The 16770-nt window shown below is 47.4% G+C and overlaps 1 protein-coding gene and 1 non-coding gene across 2 annotated transcripts; both read left to right on the top strand.

Annotated features, from left to right (window-relative positions):
• Nucleotides 1–5684: 5684 nt before the first annotated feature.
• On the top strand, nucleotides 5685–5789 carry LOC135277358 (U6 spliceosomal RNA). Its single transcript, XR_010344972.1, has one exon. It is a non-coding gene; the product is annotated as a U6 spliceosomal RNA (small nuclear RNA).
• Nucleotides 5790–7770: 1981 nt separating this feature from the next.
• LOC135277205 (DPEP2 neighbor protein) lies at nucleotides 7771–10366 on the top strand. Its single transcript, XM_064382948.1, has 2 exons — nucleotides 7771–7837; nucleotides 9484–10366. The coding sequence occupies exons 1-2, from the start codon at nucleotides 7771–7773 to the stop codon at nucleotides 9786–9788; spliced, it is 372 nt and encodes a 123-aa protein (XP_064239018.1). The 3' UTR covers nucleotides 9789–10366.
• Nucleotides 10367–16770: the final 6404 nt, after the last annotated feature.

Genomic DNA, 16770 nt, shown 5'->3' with positions numbered 1-16770 from the left:
TGCCTCCCAAAGTGCTAGGATTACAGGCATGAGCCACATGCCCAGCCTAAAAAGAGTCCTTACCTTTTAGAGATCCACACTTAAATATGGATGAAATAGATGTCTGTGATTTGCTTTAAAATAATCTGTAGAGAGGGGTGAGTGAGAGTATAAATGAAATAATATGGGCCATCAGTTGATAATTGTTGAAACTGGGTGATGGTTACATGGGAGTTAACATGCTCTTCTCTCTCCTTTCTCATATATTTACAATTTTCCCTAATAAAAATTTTTTTGGGCTGGGCACAGTGGCTCATGCTTGTAATCCCAACACTGTGGGAGGCTAAGGTGGGAGGATCAGTTGATATCAGGAGTTTGAGACCAGCCTGGACAACATGGTGAAATCCCATCTCTACCAAAAACAAAACAAAACAAAACAAACATAAAAATTAGCTGGGTATAGTGGCACCAGCCTGTAGTCCCTGCTCCTCTGGAGGCTGAGGTGGGTGGATCACCTGAGCCCCGAAATTTGAGGCTGCAATGAGCCAGGTCGGCACCACTGCACTCCAGCCTGGGTCACAGAGTAAGATCCTGTTTCAAAAAAAAAAAGTTTTGTGTTGTTTTTAACTAAACTTCTCAGATTTAACCAGATTTGATGTCAGGGAGATCTCACTTGTTCAGCTTCACTGGTGGGCAGGCTTTCTGCATAAAAACAGGAAGCTTAGAGAGCTCCAGGGCAGGGCTGAATAAAGTCGCCAGTGCAGATTCTGTCACCACCATCACCAGCTCCAAGCTCCACTGTATCATGCCTCATGTGAAACAGACATTTCTGAGACTGAAGGGAGCAGATAAGGTGACCGAGCTGGTGCACATCCTGAAGCATCGTGACAGAGCAGAAAAGACTGGCCCCTCAGGAACTGTTCTGGTGTTCTGTAATAGCTCCAGCACTGTGAACTGGCTGGGATATATTCTGGATGACCACAAAATCCAACACCTAAGGTTGCAGGGGCAAATGCCAGCCTTGATGAGGGCAGGTATCTTCCAGTCCTTCCAGAAGGGCTCCCAAGACATACTTCTCTGCACAGACATAGCCTCTCGAGGCCTGGACAGCACTGGTGTGGAGCTGGTTATCAATTATGATTTCCCCCCCACGCTGCAAGATTACATCCATAGAGCAGGGAGAGTGGGCCGTGTGGGGAGTGAGGTTCCAGGCACCGTCATCAGTTTTGTGACCCATCCCTGGGATGTGAGCCTGGTTCAGAAGATTGAACTGGCGGCTCGCCGAAGGAGAAGTCTTCCAGGACTGCCATCCTCAGTGAAAGAGCCTTTGCCACAGCAACCCGATTTTGACAAATCTGAGTAAAATGTGATGCTTGAACAGGGATCTTTCCCAGTGTCTTGGGTGGGTGAGCACACCTGTCAGTGGGAGGCTCTGGGCTGCCCTTTCAGCCCCTTGAGGGCCGGATGAGCTGCTGTATGACTTAGAAAGGTAAGCTGCTGGCCAGCATTGGAGAAGAAGCTGCTGAGCATGGCTCTCTGTAGTCTTTCACAAGACGTGAAAAATAAAAGTGGATTTTGACTTTGTGTGATGTCATGATTTCTAACAATAAATGATGTTTTTACGTGCTTCCCCTAAGAATAATTAGTACTGGCTGGGTGAGGTGGCTCATACTTGTCATCCTAGCACCTTGGGAGGCTAAGGCGGCTGGGTCACAAGGTCAGGAGTTCAACATCAGTCTGAGATGGTGAAACCTCGTCTCTACTAAAAATATAAAAATTAGCCAGGCGTCAGCCAGGTGTGGTGGCTCATGCCTGTAATCCAAGCACTTTGGAGGCCAAGGCGGGCAGATCACCTGAGGTCAGGAGTTCAAGACCAGCTTAACCAACATGGTGAAACCCCGTCTTTAAAAAAAAAAAAAAAAAAATTAGCCAGGCATGGTAGCACACACCTGTTATCCCAGCTACTCAGGAGGCTGAGATGGGAATCACTTGAAGCCAGGAGGCAAAGGTTGCAGTGAGCTGAGATCGTGCCACTGCACTCCAGCCTGGGGAACAGAACCAGATTCCCATCTCAAAAAAAAAAAAAAAGGCTCAGCACAGTGGCTCACACCTGTAATCCCAGCACTTTGGGAGGCCAAGGCGGGCAGATCATGAGGTCAGGAGATCGAGACCATCCTGGCCAACATGGTGAAACCCCTAAAATACAAAAAAATTAGCCGGGCGTGGTGATGGACACCTGTAGTCCTAGCTACTCGGGAGGCTGACGCAGGGGAATCACTTTAACCTAGGAGGCAGAGGTTGCAGTGAACAGAGATTGTGCCACTGCACTCCAGCTTGGTGGCAAAGCAAGACTCTGTCTCAAAAAAAAAAGTGCAGAATCCAGGCCAAGTGCATGGCTCTTGCCTATAATCCCAGCACTTTGGGAGGCCGAGGCAAGCAGGTCACCTGAGGTGAATTCAAGACTAACCTGGACAACATGGGGACATCCTGTTTCTACTAAAAATACAAAAATTAACAGGGTGTTGTGGTGCACGCCTGTAGTCCCAACTACTCGGGAGGTTAAAGCAGGAGAATCACTTGGACCTGGGAGGTGGAGGTTGCAGTGAGCCAAGATCATACCACTGCACTCCAGTCTGGGCAACAGAGCGAGACTCTGTCTCAAAAAAAAAAAAAAAGAGCCGAGCACAGTGGCTCATGCCTGTAAACCCAGCACTTTGGGAGGCTGAGGCAGGCGGATCACCTGAGGTCAGGAGTTTGAGACCAGCCTAGCCAATATGGTGAAATCCCATCTCTACTAAAAATACGAAAAAATTAACTGGGTGTGGTGGTGCACGCCTGTAATCGAAACTACTTGGGAAGCTGAGGAACAAGAATGGCTTGAACCCAGGAGGCGGAGGTTTCAGTGAGCAGAGATTGTGCCTCTTCACTCCAGCCTGGGTGACAGAGCCAATACCCTCTCTCAAAAAAAAAAAACAAAAAAACAGAATCCTGAGCCCCACTCCAGATGGGATTAAGCTCTCTAAAGTTTGACCTGAGAATATTGCCTTTGTAAACTTCCCAAGGTGATACTTGGGCCCTCCTAAATCGATAAACCATTTGTCTATTCTGTACTGCCTTTCCCAGAGTCCCAGCAAAGTCCTGTAAGGCTTAGTACCCTCACAAACCAGAGCAATGCTTCCGGACAACTACTCTCTCCAGAGTCTTGGAGAATCTGAGTGATCTCATGCTAGCCTTCCAGCCAGAACAAACTTCCCAGGAACTGTCCCTGTGATATTTTACCTCCTACCACTCCCTGCAGGCAGTCTGCTGTAATTAGGCCTGACTTCTGTCCTAACATGCACCACACTAAAGTAACTTATGAGAGAAGGTACCATGATCCTCAACCAGGGTGACCCAGTCTCCAGAGATCACGCTGTCTCTACCTCCTGAGCACATGCCCTCTGCAATAACCCCACTAAATAAATGTCCCATGTTTGCTTTTTCAAGGCCAGTAATAGGGAGACCTCTCCTAAAGGTCATCTCTCTTTGGTAGGAAGTTCTTGGCCACACTGAGCCAAAGGCTGGTCCTAGTGTGGTCCTGATCTGGCTAAGGACAGAGTTGCCTATTTCCTTTGAGTAGGACCAAATTGCCCTTTTTTAATATAAAAAATATAGACACAAAGTCTAGCTATGTTGCCCAGGCTAGTCTCAAACTCCTGGGCTCAAGAGATACTCTTGCCTCCACCTCCCAAAGTACTAGGATTACAGGCATGAGCCGCCACGCCTGGCCCAAATGACCTTTTGATACCTCTTCACAATGTTGACCTGGACTGCTGCTGGAAGCCAAATCTTATCATCTTTTCATAGTGATGAGATTGTCATTGTTTGCCTATTTAAAAAGAGGCGAGAGTAATGAAAAGGTTATGATTTTTTTTTTTTGAGACAGTCTTACTCTGTCACTCAGGCTGGAGTGCAGTGGCACAATCAGCTCACTGCAACCTCTGCCTCCCAGGTTCAAGCGATTCTCATGCCTCAGTCTCCTAAGTAACTAGGATTACAGGTACGCCACCATGCCCAGCTAGTTTTTATATTTTTAGTATAGATGGGGTTTTGCCATGTTGGCCTGGCCGATCATGAACTCCTGGCCTCAAGTGATTCACTCACCTGAGCCTCCCAAAGTGCTGGGATTACAGGCATGAGCCAAGGTGCCTGGCCAATCATTTGGTATCGTTATCTTGTCATGAATTTGTTTGAATTTCTTTTTCTTTCTTTCTTTCTTTTTTTTTTTTTGAGAAGGGGTCTCACTTTGTTGCCCAGGCTGGAGTGCAGTGGTGCAATCTCGGCTCACTGCAACCTCCGCCTTCCAGGTTCAAGCGATTTGACCTCATGGTCCACCCGCCTCGACCTCCCAAAGTGCTGGGATTACAGGGATGAGCCACCATGCCCAGCTGAATTTGTTTGAATTTCATGTTAAAATAGGTTCATCTGTAGACATGGTATCTCATACCTATAATCCCAGCACTTTGGGATGCCAAGGCAGGAGGATCACTTGAGGCCAGAAGTTCCAGGTTACAGTGAGCTATGATGGTGCCACTGTACTCCAGCCTGAATGACAAAGTAAGACCCTGTCTCTGAAAAAAGAAAAAAATTTAAAAAATAGAACCATTATTCATACTTCATACAGTCATTTGGGAGCCTCATTTTGCCTTGGAGCACGTTTAACATCCCTCCCAGTGTACATCATGTTTCAATGTAATGAGCTTGTCCTCACATTCTTAACAGCTATAAATCTGGAGCCCCAAATGAAGCCCTGCTGATCAGAATGCCTCTCTGCTATCTGTGTGACCTTGGACAGACTCCTAACCTCTTGGGGTTTTTGAGTCTTAGGTTGTAAAAATATGAGGGTGCTATGAATTTACATTTGGGGCAGAACAAGGTCAAGAAGAGCCTGTATGCTGTTATTCTTCTTAATTGGAATGTATTCCCTCTCCTATTGAAACCGCCATTGCAAAATTATAACTGAGACAGTGAAAGAGATCTGACCTAACCAACTTGCTTCTAACCTCCAGGATGTCCTTGTTTATTCCTGGCCATAGGCTGAACTAACTTTGGGAGGAACTTAGTTTATAGTTTAAAACAAAGATGATAACAGCCCTTTCCCAAAATAAACCCCTTCTTGCCTGGGGACTAGACTGCCTTTGTAGGACTAACAAAATCAGCCAAAGGATTGGAAATTATGGTTTAGGAGTCATGCAGTTGGAGGATATATGATTTTTTTTTTTTTTTTACAGAATTTCACTTTTGTTGCCCAGGCTGGAGTGTAATAGTGCAACAGCCACTGCACTTGGCAGAGGCTACAAGATTCTGACCATTCCCCAAACTGCTCTTGGGGATAACATCACTATATAAAACCTAAAATTGGCAGGGCACGGTGGCTCACACCTGTAATCCCAGCCCTTTGGGAGGCCGAGGCGGGCCAATCACAAGGTCAGGAGTTCAAGACCTGCCTGACCAACATGGTGGATCCCCATCTCTACTAAAAATAAAAAAATTAGCCCAGCGTGCTGGCATACGCCTGTAATCCCAACTACTCAGGAGGCTGATGTAGGAGAATATTTGAACCTAGGAGGTAGAGGTTGCAGTAAGCCAAGATCACACCACTGCACTCCAGCCTGGGCAACAGAGCAAGACTCCAGCTCAAAAAAAAACCAACAAAACCTAAGATCATGCTCGCTTCAACAGATATACTAAAATTGGAACTATACAGAGAACATTAGCATGGCCCCTTGTGCAGGGATGACACGCAAATCCATGAAGGGTTCCATATTTGTTAATCTTTTAATTTTTTAAAATTATATATATAGTCCAGGTGCGGTGGCTCACGCCTGTAATCCCAGCACTTTGGGAGGCTGAGGCAGGTGGATCACTTGAGGTCAGGAGTTCAAGAACAGACTGACTGAAACCCCATCTCTGCTAAAAATACAAAAATTAGCGAGGCATGGTGGAGGGCACCTGTAATCCCAGCTACTCAGGAGGCTGAGGCAGGAGAATCACTTGAATCTGGGAGGCGGAGGTTACAGTGAGCCCACATCATGCCACTAAACTCCAGCCTGGGCGAAAAAGTTAGACTTCATCTCAAAAAAAAAATTTTTTATATATATATGAGTGTGTGTGTGTTTTATATATATGTTATATTTAATACATATATGACATAATATCAGTGCTTAAGATATTTTGCAGACCCTGCACTTGATTGGCTGGGCGCAGTGGCTCACACCTATAATCCCAGCACTTTGGGATTAGGCCAAGGCCAGCAGATCACTTGAGTGTGGGAGTTTGAGACCAGCCTGGCCAACATGGCAAAACCCCATCTCTACTACAAGTACAAAAATTAGCTGGGCGTGGTGGCGGGTGCCTGTAGTCCCAGCTTCTCCCTTGAGGGGGAGGTTGCAGTGAGTCAAGATCATTGCACCACTGCACTCCAGCTTGGACAACAGAGTGAGACTCTGTCTCAAAAAATATAAATAAATAAAATAACAAAGACCCTGCACTTAATGGATCAGCTGACACCACCCAAGGAACTGACTAAAGGTAAGAGGATATCTTTGACTACCTATGATTTATTTTCTTTTTTTTTCTTTGAGGTGAAGTGTCACTCTGTCGCCTAGGCTGGAGTGCAGTGACACAATCTTGGCTCACTGCAACCTCTGCCTCCTGGGTTTCAGTGATTCTTGTGCTTCAGCCTCCCAAGTAGCTGTGATTACAGACATGCGCCACCACGCCCGGCTAATTTTTGTTTTTTTTTAGTAGAGACGGGGTTTCGACATGTTGGCCAGGCTGGTCTTGAACACTTAACCTCAAGTGATCTGCTGCCTTGGCCTCCCAAAGTGCTGGGATTACAAGTGTGAGCTGCCACGCCCAAGCCAACTCCTGATGATTTCATCTCTGACCCAACCAATCAGCTTTGCGGACTCACTGCCCACTACCCACCAAATTTTTTAAAACTCTGATCCCTGAATGCTCCCTGATTTGAATAATAATACGACTCCAGTCTCTTGCACAGCTAGCTCTGTATGAATTACTTTTTTTTTTCTTTTTTCAAAAACATTTTTATTTTTTTTTTTAAGAGATGGGGTTTCACCACGTTGGTCAGGCTGGTCTTGAACTCCTAACCTTGTGATCCGCCCGCCTCGGCCTTCCAAAGTGCTGGGATTATAGGCATGAGCCACCATGCCCGGCCCTGTGAATTACTCTTTATTGCAATTTCCCTGTCTTGATAAATCAGCTTTGTTTAGGCCGTGGGTAAGGGGAACCCCTTGGGCAGTACACTTCGCGCATGTCCAGATCTCACTTGTCCTTCAGGTCTTTCCACGATCCCTTTGTCCACCCCAATCTCTGCCTCTCCTTCTGTTGATTCCTTAGACCAGTGTGTGGCTACCTATCTATGTCTTGGATTAACGTTGCCTCTCCAGCTCATCTCAGAATTTAGGTTTCTCTTGCCCTCCTGTGGTCACTGGGGCTTGTGCCAGCCCACAGATGTGCTCCACACAGTGGCTGCTAGGCACGGGTAGGGAGGGCTGAATGAGACAGCCCAGGCAGGATTCCTCTCTAGCTCTGCCCTGCTCTCCTCCACAAAACCCTGAAGGCCTGAAGCCGGCCCCTTAAGTCAGAGATTCTATGTGACCTCACTGGGTAGTGATGACCTCACAGGCTTCCACAGTTTCCATGGCAGTGTGTCTACACAACTATCCTGGGGAAACCTCCCTACCATTTCTGTACGAGATACCAATCTGTTTGGTTGGCTGAGAGAGAATGTCTGACCGGATCCTCTATATTCTCTCTAACATGTCTTCTGTCCCCTGGGAGGGCAGCGCAGCAGGTAGGCCTACAGTGGGCATCTATACAAGAGACGTGGCTGTACCTATGGCTTCACTGGGTGGCACATGTTCCTTTTGGGCTGGCCCACCATACCTCAGAGCTTTCCCAGCCTAAGTAATATTGAGGGTGTGGCCACTCAGGGACCCACAGTGTTCCTGCTCACTGCTGAGGGCAAGTGGAATGTCATCTGAGTAGGTGTTCAGAAAGGCTCTAATTTTTTTTTTTTAATTGAGATGGGGTCTTGCTATATTGCTGGGGCCGGTCTTGAATTTTTTTATTTTATTTTTTTTTTGGAGACAGGGTCTCTCTCATCCAGGTTGGAGTGCACTGGCATAATCACAGTGAAAACCTCAACTTCCTGGGCTCAGGGGATTCTCCCAACTCAGTCTCCCTAGTAGCTGGGACTACAGACATGCGCCACCACACCCAGCTAATTTTTTTCTATTTTTAGTACTGACAGGGTTTTGCCATGTTGCCTAGGCTGGTCTTGAACTCCTGAGCTCAAGCGATCCACCTACCTCAGACTCCCGAAGTACTAGGATTACAGATGTGAGGCATTGTGCCTGGCCCATCAATTTCTATTAGATCTTTTTTATTTTAGTCTCGTTCTGTCACCCAGGTTGGAGTGCAGTGGCGCAATTTTAGATCCTTTTTTTTTTTTTTTTTTTTTCTGAGACAATGTCCCCGCTCTGCCGCCCAGGCTGGAATGCAGTGGTGAGATCTTGGCTCACTGCAACCTCCACCTCCCAGGTTCAAGTGATTCTCCTGCCTCAGCATCCCAAGCAGCTGGGACTACAGATGTGTGCCACCACGCCTGGCCAATTTTTTGTATTTTTAGTAGAGATGGGGTTTCGTCATGTCAGCCAGGCTGGTACTCCTGGACTCAAGTGATCCACCCTCCTCAGCCTCCCAAAGTACTGAGATTACAGGCGTGAGCCACCATGCCTGGCAAATAGTAGCTCTTTTTTTTTTTTTTTTTTTTGAGATAGAGTCTTGCTCTGTCACCGGCCTGGAGTGCAGTGGCATGATCTCAACTCACTGCAACCTCTGTCTCCCAGGTTCAAGCAATTCCCCTGCCTCAGCCTCCTGAATAGCTGGGACTACAGGCACATGCAACCACGCCTGGCTAATTTTTTGTATTTTACTAGAGACTGGGTTTCACCATGTTGGCCAGGATGGTCTTGATCTCCTGACCTCATGATCTGCCCGCCTCGGCCCCCCAAACTGCTGGGATTACAGGCATGAGCCATCGCACCTGGCCTATAGTAGATCATTTTTTACAAAACTTGAAAATAATTTCCATTAAAATCTCAGAAGTGACAGCCCTTAAGAAATGTATTTTTTGGTCATGGAAGGGAGAGAAGGCGGCGGGGGGCGGGGGATCCAATTGCAGTTACTGGGAGGTGCTACTGTTCTCTCTGCGAATGAGGAGGATCTCAGATCTCCTGCTGCTGCCACAGGCTCCACAGAACTGCTTTTGCAGCCAGCATCCCATCTTAGGGGACACATAGAGGTGATTGATAGGCCAAGGCTGTGTCTGGGATGCCAAGAAGACGAAAGGGCTTCTTAGGAAGAGACATGAGAGAAGGGAGGCCATGGCAGCACAGTATAGAAGGTAAAAGTGACTAATTCTGCTTTTCTTTCCAGCTGCAGTGCCTGCCACTTCTCCTCCCACACCTGGACACTACCATGTCCTCTACCGAGGGTGTGGAGAAACTCAGGTAGGCTGGCATGGGGAGACATACTGCCTGGTTGGCAGCTGCCGGAGCTATGGGGATGCTCCTTTGGCCACCCCAGCAAAGGCTGAAGCAGAGAAGCCAGCCCCTAGGCGGGCTCCCAAGAGACGTCGAGCTACGACAGAGTCAGATAAAGACCTGGGTTGCTCTAGCCCCAAAATTCGGCGCTTGCAGCCTAGTGGCAGGAGGCTGACCTCACAGAAGCTCGCTGGCTAAGCCATTTGGGAGAAAGGACAAATACCTCTTCTGCAGTGACCTCCCCTGCCCACCACTGCAGATAGAACCTGAGTCATTTTTCTACCTAAGTCTTCCTCATCCAGAAGCCCCCTTCCATACTAACTAGCCATGAGCAAGAAGCCTCAGAAACTGTGGTTTGCAACGAGAGGCTGCTTTGAACATCCCAAGGCTGAACTGGCCTGAAAGAAAACCTGATGTTCCTCTACTCAATTCTCCAGAGTCCCTTTTTGGGCAGAAGAAAGTAATGTCTGCACTCTGCTAGCCGAGGAATCAAGTGCAGAGAGTGGGTGCAGCATAGCCTAGCAGGGGCCTGCTCTACCACATAGGCTTTTGCTTTGAGTCACTGCCAGCAACCACCAGCACAAACCAGGAAGGCCAGGACTCACTGAAACTGGAAGAAGCACCCCATGGCTACTCACAGAGGAGAAAGCCTCCTGCCTGGTATCTCGGGAAGCAGAATAAAGAGACCTAGGGAGACCTGCCACCTACAGCAAGAACAATCTGGAGAAAGTTGAGCAACATCCCCCGGAAGCTCACATGTTCCTTTATTTCCTGCCCTTTATGGCCCCAGTGATGTCCCTATTGCTCAATTAAAAAAAAAAATGATTTAAAAAATGGTTTTTCCATAACAGTGTTTGACTTGATCTTTCTAAATTCTTTATTTATTTTTAAGATGGAGTCTCAACTGGGCATGGTGGCTCACTTCTGTAATCCCTGCACTTTGGGAGGCTGAGGTGGGTGGGTCACCTAAGGTCAAGAGTTCAAGACCAGCCTGGCCAACACAGTGAAACCCTATGTTTACTAAAAATACAAAAAATTACTTGGACATGGTGGTGGGTGCTTGTAATCTCAGCTACTCAGAAGCCTGAGGCAGGAGAATCGCTTGAACCCAGGAAGCAGAGGTTGCAGTGAGCCAAGATCGCACCACTGTACTCTAGCCTGGGCAAAAAGAGTGCAACTCTGTCTAAAAAAAAAAAAAAAGCCATGGCTGGGTGCAGTGACTTCCCAGCACTTTGGGAGGCTAAGGTGGGTGGATCACCTGAGGTCAGGAGTTCGACACCAGCCTGACCAATATGGTGAAACACCATCTCTAAGAAAAAAAAAAAAAAAAGCCGGGCTCGAAGTGGCTCACACCTAGCACTTTGGGAGGCTGAGGCAGGTGGATTGCCTGAGCTCAGGAATTCGAGACCAGCCTGGGCAACACGGTGAAACTCCATCTCTATTAAATTACAAAAAATTAGCTGGGAGTGGCGGCATACGCCTGTAGTCCCAGCTACTTGGGAGGCTGAGGCTGGAGAATTGCTAGAACCTGTGAGACGGAGGTTGCAGTGAGCCAAGATTGCCCCACTGCACTCCAGCCTGGGCAGCAGAGCAAGACTTGGCCTCTAAAAAAAAAAAATGGAGTCTCATCATGTTGTCCAGACTGATCTAACTCCTGGGCTCAAGTGATCCATCTGCCTCAGCCTCCCTAATAAATAAAAATTAGAAAAGAAACACAGAGCCTGGTTGGACACAATGGCTCACGCCTGTAATCTCAATACTTTGGGAGGCCAAGGTGGGAGGATTGCTTGAAGCCAGGCGTTTGAGACGAGCTTGGGCAACTAATGAGATCCCGTCTCTACAAAAATTAAAATAATTAGCTGGGCATGGTGGCATGCACCTGTAGTCCTAGCGACTTGGGGGGCTGAGGCGTGAGAATTGCTTAAAGCCAGGAGTTGAAGGCAGCAGTAAGCTATGATCACACCACTGCATTTCAGCAGCTTGGGTGACTGGGTGACACAACAAGACCTTGTCTCAAAAAATAAAAAAGAAAAAGAAATGTAGAGCCCAGTCCAGTGAGTGTTTCCGTGTGTGTGTGTGTGTGTGTGTGTGTTTGAGAGAGTGTTAGGAGAGGAAGGAAATGACTAAGAAGATGCTGTTCCATCTATCAATTCACCTATCCATCCATTCATTTATTCAACAAGTATTTATTGAGCACCTCTTTTTTTTTTTTTTTTTTTTTTGAGACAGATTATTGCTCTGTCGCCCAGGCTGGAGTGCAGTAGCTGGATCTCTGCAACCTCTGCCTCCCATGTTCAAGCAATTCTCCTGCCTCAGCCTCCCAAGTAGCTGGGACTACAGGCTCATGCTACCATACCAGGGTAATTTTTGTATTTTTAGTAAAGATAGGGTTTCACTATGTTGGCCAGGCTGGTCTTGAACACCAGACCTCAGGTGATCCGCCCACCTTGGCCTCCCAGAATACTAGGTTTACAGGTGTGAGCCAATACACTCTGCCTACAAGACTGACCAATTTGAGGGACACAGAAAGGCCAGTGTGGCCAGGGAGGAAAGATAGAGGAGACTGAAAGATGTGGTTGCTGGGAGGCCAAGGAGAGAGGATCGCTTGAGCCTAGGAGTTTGAGCCCAGCTTGGCAACATAGGGAGATGCCCTTTCTACAAAAAATTAAAAAATTAGCTGGGTGTGGTGGTGCATGGCTGTGGTTCCCAACTACTCAGGAAGCTGACTGAGGTAGAAGGATTGCTTGAGCCCAGGAGGTGCAGGCTGCAATTAACCATTATCCTGCCACTGCACTTCAGCCTGGGTAACAAGTGAGACTCTGTCAGAAAAAAAAAGAGAAAGAAAAGGGAGGGGAGGGGTGAAGAGGGGAGGGATGGAGACGGGTGTAGTGGGGGAGGGGTGAAGTAGGGAGGTGGGGGAGGGGAGGGGCAAGCAAGTAAGCATGGCCCAGACCATACCAGGCCTTGCCAACCATGGTAAGGACAGTGGATCTTGTTTTAAGTGTAATGGGAAGTCATGGAGGAATCTGAGTAAGGTAGGGAAGTAATCTGATGTAGATGCTTAAAAGATCCCTCTGACTGCTGTGTGCCATGGTAGTGAGGTGCTGGCTGTTACCAGGGGACTGTCTCTCTCTGCAGTTGGGACAGCTGGTGCTGGGGAGTGGGAGTGGAGGAACAGTCAGCAGAGAAGAAACACCATGATGTTTGTCCCAAGCCCGCCTGTATCAGTGGCCCAGAAAAAGTTAGAATTGTCAGCAACTCACTTGTCCTTATGGGGTCCAGCAGCAAGACAGTTGCTCCTCCCACCAACATCTATACTGTGGAGACCAGGAAAGGTCCTGATAGGTTTTCCTAACTTAGGTTAGAGGAAGGAGGCACAAACAGATCCTGGGCTCCCAAAGAGTCCCCAGTGAGAGTCTCCGTTAACCCCCCCAGAGGCTCTCATCCGTAGTGTGATTGAAGCAGATTTGTGGTTCCTGGATGGATGGGAGAGGTTGGCAATTCCCAAACCTGAAACCAACAGACTCATCTGGGGCCCTTAAAAAGGTGAGTGATTCCCAGCACCCACACCAGTCTAAAGTTTTAGGGTGGGGCCCTGGACCTCCACAGTATTAAAAGCTTCCCCTCAGCTGGGCATGGTGGTTTATGCCTGTAATCCCAGCACTTTGGGAGGCCAAGGTGGGAGGATTACTTGAGTCCAAGAGCTTGAGACCAACCTGGGCAGCACAGCAGCACTCCATCTCAACAAAAAATATTAAAAATAATCAGAAAATTTTTTTCAATAAATAAAAGCTTGCCTTAGCTATCAGTTTATAGAAAACACAGGGACATGGGAACATGTTAAATGACACCATGAGTTGCAATCAGAAAACTCCAAAACATGAAAAACTCTAACAGACAAGGACATGATTTTTTCAACAAAGAAATTGCAAGGAAGAAAAAAGAGGGAAGAGGAACCTGTAGATTGAGCCATAACAACCATTTACAATGTGGGCAGTCTTAGCTCCAATTACAGTTCTTTTTTGTTGTTTTTGCTTTTGATTTTTTTTTAAGAGATGGGGTTTCACCATGTTGGCCAGGCTGGTCTTGAACTCCTGACCTCCTGATCCGCCTGCCTCGGCCTCCCAAAGTGCTGGGATTACAGACGTGTGCCGCAGCGCCCAGCCCCCAATTACAGTTCAAACCAATGAATTATTTAAAAATTGGACAATCGGGCCAGGTGCGGTGGCTCCCAGCACTTTGGGAGGCCAAGGCAGGCGGATCAGGAGGTCAGGAGTTCAAGACCAGACTGGCCAACATGGCAAAACCCCATCTCTACTAAAAAAAAATTTAAAAACTAGCTGGGCATGGTGGCTCGTACCTATAATCACAGCTACTTGAGAGGCTGAGGTAGGAGAATTACTTGAACCGAGACCTGGGAGTCAGAGGTTGCAGTGAGCTGAGATCATGCCACTGCACTCCAGCCTGGGCTACAGATTGAGACTCCATCTCTAAATAAATAAACAAATAATTGGACAATCAGAGAAATTTGAACATGATAGATAATTTATGATACTAAATAAGTGGGCTGGATGCAGTGGCTCATGCCTGTAATCCCAGCACTTTGGGAGGCAAAGGTGGGTGGATGACATGAGGTCAGGAGTTTGAGACCAGCCTGGCCAACATGGTGAAACCCCATTTCTACTAAAAATACAAAAAAATTAGCCAGGTGTTGTAGTGCATGCCTGTAATCCCAGCTACTTGGGAGGCTGAGGCAGTAGAATCTCTTGAACCTGGGAGGCGGAGGTTGCAGTGAGCCGAGACCACGCCATTTCACTCCAACCTAGGCAACAAGAACAAAACTCCATCTCAAAAAAAAAAAAAGAAGTGGCTGGGTGTGGCGGCTCATGCCTGTAATCCCAAAACTTTAAGAGGCCAAATCGGGTCTGGGTTCGGTGGCTCACACCTATAATCCCAGTGCTTTGGGAGGCCGAGGCAGGCAGATCATGAGGTCAAGAGATCAAAACCATCCTGCCCAACATGGTGAAACCCCCATCTCTACTAAAAATATCAAAAATAGATGTGGTGGCACACGCCTGCAGTCCCAGCTACTCAGGAGGCTGAGCAGGAGAATCACGTAAACCCAGGAGGTGGAGGTTGCAGTGAGCCAAGATCTTGCCACTGCACTCCAGCCTGGTGACAGAACAAGATTCCGCCTCAAAAAAAAAAAAAGAGGCCAAAGCAGGAGGATTGCTTTAGCCCAGGAGTTCGAGACCAGCCTGGGGAACAAAACAAGACCCTGTCTCTACAAGTTTTAAAAGAAAAGTACTGTTAACTTTTATAGGGGCCATAATGTCATGGTAATTGTTATTTATTTATTTATTTTCAGAGACAGGGTTTCATTATGTTGCCCAGGCTGGCCTCAAACTCTTCTCCTAAAGCAATCCTCCCATTCCAGCCTCCCAGGTAGGTAGGACTACAGGAATGGCCCATCACACCTGGTTGTAGTCATCTTTTAAAAAGAGCCCTTGCCAGGTGAGGTGGCTCACATAATCCCAGCACTTTGGGAGGCCGAAGTGGGTGGATCACCTGAGGTCGAGTTCCAGACCAGCCTGACCAACATGGTGAAACCCCAACTCTAAATTTTTTTTTTAAAAAAAGAGCCCTGCTGGGCATGGTGGCTCACACCTGTAATCCCAGCACTTTGGGAGGCTGAGACAGGCGGATCACCTGAGGTCAGGAGTTCGAGAGCTGCCTGACCAATATGGTGAAACCCTGTCTCTTAAAAAAAAAAAAAAAAAAAAAAAAAAAAAGATCTGGAGGGAAAAAAAAAGAGCCCTTACCATTTATTTATTTATTTATTTAGCAACAGAGTCTCTCTCTGTTGCCCAGGCTGAAGTGCAGTGGCACAATCTCAGCTCACTGCAATCTCCACCTCCCAGGTTCAAGCAGTTATCCTGTCTCAGACTCACAAGTAGCTAGGATTATTTATAGCTGCCCACGATGATGCCCAGCTAACTTTTGTATTTTAGGAGAGGTGGGGTTTCGCCATGTTGGCCAAGCTGGTCTCGAACTGCTGACCTCAGGTGATCCACCCACCTCTGCCTCCCAAAGTGCTAGGATTACAGGCATGAGCCACATGCCCAGCCTAAAAAGAGTCCTTACCTTTTAGAGATCCACACTTAAATATGGATGAAATAGATGTCTGTGATTTGCTTTAAAATAATCTGTAGAGAGGGGTGAGTGAGAGTATAAATGAAATAATATGGGCCATCAGTTGATAATTGTTGAAACTGGGTGATGGTTACATGGGAGTTAACATGCTCTTCTCTCTCCTTTCTCATATATTTACAATTTTCCCTAATAAAAATTTTTTTGGGCTGGGCACAGTGGCTCATGCTTGTAATCCCAACACTGTGGGAGGCTAAGGTGGGAGGATCAGTTGATATCAGGAGTTTGAGACCAGCCTGGACAACATGGTGAAATCCCATCTCTACCAAAAACAAAACAAAACAAAACAAACATAAAAATTAGCTGGGTATAGTGGCACCAGCCTGTAGTCCCTGCTCCTCTGGAGGCTGAGGTGGGTGGATCACCTGAGCCCCGAAATTTGAGGCTGCAATGAGCCAGGTCGGCACCACTGCACTCCAGCCTGGGTCACAGAGTAAGATCCTGTTTCAAAAAAAAAAAGTTTTGTGTTGTTTTTAACTAAGCTTCTCAGATTTAACCAGATTTGATGTCAGGGAGATCTCACTTGTTCAGCTTCACTGGTGGGCAGGCTTTCTGCATAAAAACAGGAAGCTTAGAGAGCTCCAGGGCAGGGCGTGCTGTGACTTCACTGTGTTTTTGCAGAAACAGGTCTGATAGGCATCGGGGATGACCAGACCGAGGTTGAGCAAAAGGGACAGCAAGTCTGAATTTGAGGTTAAATGTGAAATCACATACGCTGTCTAGTAGACATTTGGTCAACACTGGTTCCTGGATCCTGGGGCCCCTACAGAGCCCACCTTCGACCCCCATGCGCTTATGCCAGCACATGTGATGCTGGAGACTTATCCAGCCACCTCATTGCACACCCTAGCAAATGGCCAGCACCAGTGGGTGATCACGAAAGGATGCCCAGAAAAACTGATAGGTGTAAGGAATTTGGGGCTGGCACAGTGGCTCACACCTGTAATCCTAGCACTTTCGGAGGCCGAGG

This window comes from Aotus nancymaae, unplaced genomic scaffold (genome assembly GCF_030222135.1).
Source record: "Aotus nancymaae isolate 86718 unplaced genomic scaffold, 86718_ANA_hifiasm-v0.15.2.pri h1tg000030l, whole genome shotgun sequence".
NCBI classification, from domain to species: Eukaryota; Metazoa; Chordata; class Mammalia; order Primates; family Aotidae; genus Aotus; species Aotus nancymaae.
Note: the sequence above shows the minus strand (reverse complement) of the source record. Positions and strands in the feature narration are given on the sequence as shown.

What these genes read in the sequence shown, in the direction of transcription:
- LOC135277205 (XM_064382948.1), top strand. Translation starts at nt 7,771, where the DNA reads ATGTCTGACCGGATCCTCTATATTCTCTCTAACATGTCTTCTGTCCCC. An exon ending in CTGGGAGGGCAGCGCAGCAG is followed by an intron (nt 7,838 to 9,483) that starts GTAGGCCTACAG and finishes TTTTCTTTCCAG; the next exon opens with CTGCAGTGCCTGCCACTTCT.